The following is an 8,168-nucleotide window of genomic DNA, read 5'->3' as shown; positions in this document are numbered from 1 at the left end:
TCAACATAACTGCTGTTATTGTAATACAGGTTCACAGCGACTTCAATTGGACTCATTCAAGGCTGTGTTTTTACTTGCAGGTCATATCTTGTGGCCTGGGTTCATTATTATTATGAGATGCATTGAGGGAAAATATCATGACCGCGTAAGAAAAATATTGGCGTATATTTTTAAAACATTTGGCCGACTGGTACACAAAAATAACCAATAATCATATTTTCAGTGTGCATCATTTGTTTAGATTTTCCAATAATTATGTACTGCATATACATAAAATCTACACATTTTCACCACATAAAATACTCAGATATGTTTTTTATGGATATGGATTTATTCATATATGAGCTATCGTATTTTAGCCTTTGTCATTTATTGATAAACTCCAGTGTTCACTGACATGATGGGTAAATGCCACTGGCTTTTTATTGATAATTACACATGAGCAATGCCAAAGAAGAGTAATAGTTATGTCAAAAAGGCGTTATCTATTGGCCGCCACAGTAACACACACTTTATTCCCTTCTTTCTTTTAAATTATACAAGTCAGCTTTGGCAGATCAAGATCTGGGATTGTGTTAAGATTGGTTTTAAGGGGGGGGGGGGGGGTGACGCTGATAAGAACTATTTCGTGCTGAGTACCCGTAATATCTGTGCAGTAGCTGGATGTGGCCATTAAGGCATAACAGCTAATAACAGCTAATGAAAGCCTCCTGTAGATTTACATGATAAAAAGACCAGATATGACAAAGTGTGCACCCATGGGTTTGCTAAGTCTTTGCATGTGTGCTTGAGAAAGAATATGTACATTATTATTATTATTATTATTATTATTATTATTATTATTATTATTATTATTATTATTATTATTATTATTATTATTATTATTATTATTATTATTATTATTATTGTGCTCAATATATAATTTTCTGTTATTTTCTTATAAAGCCAAGTGGGAACTGTCTTCGTCCACCCAGCATACCCCCCGCCCCCCCGCACATTTCCAGTGGGTTATCGCAATTGCCATTCCTCCCCTTCTTTCTGATGTGTTACCCAGATTACCATCAGTGCCCCTCAGATATTTTTTAACAGATCCTCGGCGCTCGGCAATATCCACTCGGAGCCATCTGGTGCAGATGAGAATCTACTGACTTCTTGGGCTTCAGTCGTTAAAGGTATTAAATCTAGATCTGCAGAATAGCCCCTCTTTGACTTGGGAGGGGGCTGCTATAAGAATCAAATGCAATAAAAATAGAGGTGTTCAAACATGAACACCCTGGTCCTGCAAAGCCGGGGCCGTGTCAGGAGAGGCTGGTTGTGGGGGGTGGGGGGAGGTTGGGGTCTGCACTTTGCTGGTAATTGGATAAGAAAATATATCATATTTGCTAAAAGCCCATAAAGTTCATAAAGTATGCATTTAAAAAGTGGAAACTTTGGTTAACAAAATTAAATGTAAAAAAAATGAGATTTTATTTTTGTGTTGCGGGACTCATTGATGGGCTTGGATGGACTTTCCCGCCGGGTGTCTCTGTTTGAGTTTGTCCCTGCAGCTTTTTCCTCATTCCTTTTCAAAGGGGGGGGGGGGGGGGGGTGAAGTGGCTCTGCTGTTACAAAGGACAACAACAATCTGGTTTAAGTCCACAAAACACACACAGATGGAGGGAGAGTGAAAGCAGGGGGGTGAAGGGGGGGCAGATTAAACCATTAAGAAATCAAAAGAAACCGACATCAGAAATGTATAATAATTAAAAAAATAAAATATAAAATAATAAAATAAAATATACATGTTTATATGTATATGTTTTTCTTACATGTGGACGGAACAAAAAAAAAGTTACAAGGTGCTAAAATATCCAAGTTAAATGCATTCGATAAGACAGAAATGAATCTTCCTGGGAAAAATGACACTTTTAAGTTAGACGTCAGCAACGAAATGATAAAGCCGCGTTAAGCAAACAACTAATTCCTGCAAGCAGGCGCCTTGGATTCCAATTTAAATCTATTCAAGCAACTTCCTTCCTCTGACGGTCGACTTCCCCTGGTGTCGGACAGCTGTAAAATCGCGTCGACAGGTTGTCATACAACAATCAAAGCCTTCGTTGAATGGACTCTAAAGCTCGAACATTTAACATACAATAAGTCCAAACACGGTTGGAGAGAGAGAAGGATGGAGCGGAGGAGAGGAGAGAGAGAGAGAGAGAAAGAGAGAGAGAGAGAGAGAGGCCTCATCCAATGTGCGCTCACTCCATCTTCCCATTATCCCACATTGCTCCAAACGAGGAGGAGCTTGTCGGCTCAAGTAGGGGATGCCAATCAAAGCTTCAACTTCAAATTGTATCTGAGAGATCAGCCTGGAGACCTCAGGGCCAGGCGCGTCAGTCTGTGCGCAATTGGTGATCACATCACATCCAAGCGGACTTTGCGCAACCAAAAGAGAGAGGAAGCCGAGATTTAAGAGAGTCTTGTTTCCACCGGCCGCCACTGCACGTCAGTAGCAGCTCTCACTTCTCTCCTCTTGCTTCGTTTTTTATTCTTTTTTTTAACCTTCGCACGCACTTTTTTTAACCCCGAGTTTGTGGACGCTCCCGGCCAGCCGAGCGTCAACCCGGCGGTGGAACATGTCTTTCCCGCAGCTAGGCTACCCGCAGTACTTAAGTGCCTCCCAGGCGGTGTACGGGAGCGAGAGGCCGGGAGTGCTGACGCCTTCTTCCCGCGGAGGGAGCACCGAAATCGGGGGCAGTCCCACGGCCACGGCGGCGGCGGTCACCTCGGTGTTGGGCATGTACGCCAACCCGTACGCGCACAACTACAGCGCCTTCTTACCTTACACCAGCGCGGACCTGGCTCTTTTCTCGCAAATGGTGAGTTACTCCGTCCTTGCGTTGTTTTTGCTGCGTGATGTCAAATAATTCGCTTTAAATGTGACTTTAATTTCAATGCAAATCCACGCCACGCGTGTTTAAAACTCTGCTGGCTGGTTTCTGGTGTGCAGACTTGTGTGTTGGGCTGCATAAAGCTTTTTAAAAGACAAATAAAATCATATACTACCTGCACGTGGTGTTGTTTCATCATGAAAATAATAATATTAATAATAATAATAATAATAATCGAAGAACATGTGTCAGTCAGTATTTCGAGTGTTTATAAATAAATACAGTTCGCTGTGCAAATGTTTTATTTATGCAGCTTGACAAAACACATTATTATGCAATTGCTTGGAGATTTATATCTTGTTTATTCTTCCTTTTGTCAGCCATATTTCATAATCACCAGTGGAAAAATAAGAAATAAAAGCCAGTTGCTGTGTTAATTAAAACGTGTCAGATTGGTGCGTAAATTGCACAAATTTATGTTCATCAATAAAATGCTCCAACTTGGATTTTTTTAATACAAAGTAAAATAAATGATAATATGAGAGTGTGTTTTTGTACACTTGGAAGTTTTGGAATATTCACAGTATTTTTCCAAGTATTATTCCAAGTACGTCAACGACGGGTAAATATTATAGAATAATTATAGACGGTTGCAGACAATTATGTGCAAACACACGCGTGTTTATTGCGGGTGATCACGTGCTCCGGTGTTTCCGGCGTCCACGAGGAAACGTGACGTCTTCTCGTTGCTTTTCAAGGGATCCCAATACGACCTGAAGGACAGTCCCGGCGTCCACCCGGCCAGCTTCGCGGCCCACACCTCTCCCGCCTTCTACCCGTACGGCCAGTTCCAGTACGGGGACCCGGCCAGGCCCAAGAACGCCACCAGGGAGAGCACCAGCACCCTGAAAGCCTGGCTCAACGAGCACCGGAAGAACCCCTACCCGACCAAGGGGGAGAAGATCATGCTGGCCATCATCACCAAGATGACCCTGACCCAGGTCTCCACCTGGTTCGCCAACGCCAGGAGGAGGCTGAAGAAGGAGAACAAGGTGACATGGGGGAGCAGGAGCAAGGAGGACGGGGAGGACGTCAACTTATTCGGCAGCGGGGACGAGGCGGAGAAGAACGACGACGAGGAGGAGATCGATCTGGAGAGCATAGATATCGACAAAATCGACGACAACGACGGGGATCAGAGCAACGAGGACGACGACGACAAATCCACAGAGGGGGGCACCGGGGACCACAGGGGCGGCGGGGACGCCGGGGGGGAGCTGGACAGCCTGGAGAAAAGGCGGGCCTTCACCCTGCAGGCCCACGAGGCCTTGGACAAATCCAAGGGCGCCGTTTCGGTCCACGCGGGTTGCAAAGACAACCCGGACGGGACCACCGCCACCACCAGAGTCCTGTCCCCGGACAGACCCGGAGGCTTCCCCCTGCCCTCGAACAATAAGCCCAAAATATGGTCGCTGGCGGAAACCGCCACGGCCCCTGACTCTTCCTCCCAGAAAGCCACGTCCCCGAACGGTCCGGTGGCCCCCTCCCACCCTCAGATCCAGGCCCACCCCGCCTTCCTCCCCAGTCACGGACTGTACACTTGCCAGATTGGAAAGTTCCACAACTGGACAAACGGGGCCTTTCTGGGGCAGAACTCCCTCCTCAACGTCAGATCCTTCCTGGGGAACCACCATCACCACCATCAGCACCAGAACCACCAGAACCACCACAACCAGCTGGCGGCCCAGCAGCAGCACCAGACGCAGACGTCGGTGGTGGTGTCCCCGGTCGCGGCCACGGCGGCCCTCAGCACCGACAGCAAGACCCCCCTGGGCAGCCCCAAGCACATAGGTGAGGTGGCGCTCAGCCTCCACCCATAATATTCATAGCAATATTAATATTCAACTACAATGAGGTGCAGATTGTAAAGACAACACCAATATTTGTATTATCTCCTTCCAGAACACGAAAATGGTCTAAGGTCCGATTCCCCCCCAACACCCACCCTGAAGCCTTCTTTTCGACCACTCCACGACAGGTGAGATTTTTTTATGACGTTTATGATTTAATTATGTCAGCAAAATAAACATTTTTACACCGCAAACAACGTTTTAAAACGTGGCAATAGAACTCAAGATGGCCAGTGATTATATTAGCATGATTATTATTAAAGTTGAAAAGCTGCGTGATTCAAATTGTTAAGCTGAATAGAAAGAGCAAGACGACAAAGTGAAATAAATAAAGCTCAGTTTGCTTAGCGAGTGACAGGGGTCTTGACTCTCATCCCACACCCCCTTTAATCCCCCCCCTGCGGGGATAGCGTGGCTACTTATCAAGTCACCGAGTAAAACGGGCTCTGTCTGGGCCGGGCTTTCGCTAAAGACCCCTGGGAGTCCCGGAGCCCAGGGGAGCGCTCGCTCGGAAGGAGGGAAGAGAAAGCTTTACCTCTGTTTCAAGTACAAAATAGCCCCCATCGCCCCCCGACGTGCTGGATAAATAATGTTTGGACTGGAAGCTTGATTTATAATAACAATGCATTATTATCATAACGAGCTGGCTTCCGGTTCTTATGTTTTTATGTGATTTATTCCTTATTTAGATCCTCGCTGCCTTCCAGTGCAAGGAGTCCACAAGACGCCACGCAACGGGTCCTCACTGCTCTCTCTTCGGCTTGATTTTATTTTTATCTTTATTTTTGATTGAGAAAAAAAAGACTTTCCACCCCAAAAAGGACAAAAGATAAATTGTGACGCAGCATTTGGTAAATCCTGTGGATGGATGCGAGACTTCCTCTATTGTTGTGTAGCCTATAATCGCGCCTATAATGTTCATCTATCTCCTACACTTTACCCGGACAATTGGGACACTTGGTAGGCTTTTTACTTTGGTATTATTAATATTATTATTATATTATATCTTGTGTTTTGGGTGTCCTTTCTTTAATGTAAATATCATGTGATTTAAATTTGTAAATAGGAAACGTTGAAGGAATTTGTCCAGATCCTATATTTTGCCTAATAAACTAAATATTGGAATTAAAGCGAGGAGTTATTATTGTTATTATCCTTATTAATGCCGCCTTACAACTGCAGTGACTTCATTGAATAACGAAAGTTATAACGAAAATTGAAATATTGGCAGTGTGCACCCACTGCAGGCCTGCTTAATGGGATCCGGGTTTGGGAGGAAGCGTGGATGCAATAGTGGATCCAATAGTGGGTCCAATAGTGGATCCAATAGTGGATCCAATAGTGGGTGCAATAGTGGGTGCAGGCGTGGATGCATTGAGGTGCTAATAAGTGTCCAGATGGTTGCTGGTGACAGAAAATGGACAAGAGCAGCTGGGAAGGTCATTAAGTAATAATATGGGAACGCCCCGTCCAAACAAAATCAAATGGTTAAAATCTAATCTGTCAGAGAGAGAAGTCGATGCGAATATAAATTATTAATGTACATATATTTTATATTTTCTCTGGGGGAGGGGCGGGCTGAGTGTTTCGGTGATCATTTGAGTATCAATCAGCTTTGTCTCGGTATTGATTAATTATAACAACCTGGTTAGTTATTGCAGTGATATGGATGGAATTATTATTTTTGTAATTTATCTATTTATTTGTTAATGATTCTTACTTTTGGAGCTTAAAAAGTAGAAAGCATGTTACTCCAATCTTTTGCATCCAGACCAAGTGAAAGTATATTTTGAATCTAACCTCCTCAGCCAGGATATATATTTTTTTATATCATGTTGTGTTATATTATATATTATATATTATTATATAATATTATATATATATATATATAATATTTTTAAGAAGTAAGCTGCAAAGAAAACACTTTCAGTGTATGAATGATTTGTAGTTGCTTAGCATCCCATCTGTTTTGCTATATCACAGCGACCTCTATAGGCCGGACTCTGCAAGGACTCAATAAATCCTCACCTTCTCATTAACAAACAAATGTTATTGATTACAGTCTGAAACTCTTAAAAATTTCAAGGTGTGACTTTGATTAAATTTAGGAGAATCCCAAATATTAGAATGTTATCAAAAATAACATGAGCAGAAAACGAAATAGGTTTCAGTATTTTTTTAAATTTTATTCCCTGTAAAAGCCATTTCAGAAAACGTTGAGTAATTATTCAGGTCAGTCTAATAAGTCCAATCATGGGGGGGGGGGGGGGGGGGGGGGGGCATGTATTATGATATCATTTCTAAAAAGGAGTAGTGCTTTGCTTCCTTCAAACAACTAAAGCGTCCAAAACGTGACCTCATCAGGCCGGAGGACGAAAGCGGTGACTTTTCCTCCTGGGCTGCTCCGTAAAGGAGCAGACCGGCTGTGAGGTAAAAAGGAGGACGTCAGTGTGCATAAATCTGTGTCACTTAGGCGGCCATTGGCTTTTTGGCAGGATGAAAAATTGGCCAAAGGTCACTGAAGGTTTTGTGGAACAGAGGGGGGGTCATTCGGCCATTGTTGGTGCTTTAAAACGATCTTCTAGTTTGCCAACTATTTGTTTTTGTGCAGACAGAATAGGAAACACCGAGAGGAATACTTGTGCTTTTGGGAGGGAATCAAAGGGGGTCCACCTTGTTCCTCTCATTCCGGATTAGACCACACCAACCTTGGTGGGGTGGTGGAAAAAAGGCAGGTGTGTACATCCCCCCCCCCTCCCCCACCCTTTAATTTGCACAACATCCACTCATCAGCCAGCTTTTAGGGGTGAAAATTAAATAACCTCTCAGTGTCCCATTTATTTCCTTTGTAGCCAACCAGCCTCGGGTTTGAGCAAAGGCGTTAGCTGCGGGCCATAATATTGTGTTTCCATAATATATACAAAATTATTCATTTAGTAAGTGGATGTACGAGGATTGTCTAATGCGTAATGAGCAGGGTTGGAGCTGATAATTAGGCTGTCACTTTCAGCCATTGCTTGCCTACATGCCCTGGGCCAGCATGAAAAAAAGGGGGGGGGGGTGGAGATATGAATTCAAGTAAATATAGATTTAAAACACTTTGGGATTATGGAGTGTGGATATGCATAACACGATCTACTTTTAACACACTCTTTATTCTCTCAGCAGTGTGTTGTTGTGGCATAAGTGAATTTTTATTGTTTTCGTACAAGCCATTTTAGCGTGATTAGTTTTCTATTTGAAGTCAAGTTAGCAACCATTAAGAAAGTAAAAGAGGGAATAAACTCGAAGGCTCGGCTTTTACTCTTAAAGAGCTCTTACTGCTAAATCATACCGAGGAGATATGTAAGTCATGGCCCGTGCAAAGACAATAAGTTGTTGACCCTAA

General features: G+C 43.5%; 1 protein-coding gene across 2 annotated transcripts; it reads left to right on the top strand.

The window, feature by feature from the left end:
* Window positions 1–2,263: 2,263 nt before the first annotated feature.
* Window positions 2,264–5,879, top strand: irx1a (iroquois homeobox 1a). 2 transcript variants are annotated; one of them, XM_058053291.2, is made up of 5 exons: window positions 2,264–2,484; window positions 2,570–2,858; window positions 3,629–4,721; window positions 4,833–4,908; window positions 5,470–5,879. In XM_058053291.2, exons 2-5 carry the CDS (start codon window positions 2,616–2,618, stop codon window positions 5,543–5,545), a joined length of 1,488 nt encoding a protein of 495 aa, XP_057909274.2. In that variant the 5' UTR covers window positions 2,264–2,484; window positions 2,570–2,615; the 3' UTR covers window positions 5,546–5,879. The 2 variants fall into 2 exon arrangements, with proteins under 2 accessions (XP_057909274.2, XP_078646606.1); XM_078790480.1 differs by having other exon boundaries at window positions 2,264–2,858.
* Window positions 5,880–8,168: the final 2,289 nt, after the last annotated feature.

The sequence above is a fragment of the Doryrhamphus excisus genome, linkage group LG5 (genome assembly GCF_037039965.1).
Source record: "Doryrhamphus excisus strain RoL-2023G ecotype Guam linkage group LG5, RoL_Dexc_Guam_v1.1, whole genome shotgun sequence".
NCBI lineage: Eukaryota > Metazoa > Chordata > Actinopteri > Syngnathiformes > Syngnathidae > Doryrhamphus > Doryrhamphus excisus.
Note: the sequence above shows the minus strand (reverse complement) of the source record. Positions and strands in the feature narration are given on the sequence as shown.

Excerpts from the sequence above, each read along its gene's own strand:
- irx1a (XM_058053291.2), top strand. The coding sequence starts at position 2,616 with ATGTCTTTCCCGCAGCTAGGCTACCCGCAGTACTTAAGTGCCTCCCAG. Across the intron at positions 2,859-3,628 it reads TGGCTCTTTTCTCGCAAATG|GGATCCCAATACGACCTGAA; the intron begins GTGAGTTACTCC and ends TTGCTTTTCAAG. Across the intron at positions 4,909-5,469 it reads TTTCGACCACTCCACGACAG|ATCCTCGCTGCCTTCCAGTG; the intron begins GTGAGATTTTTT and ends TTCCTTATTTAG.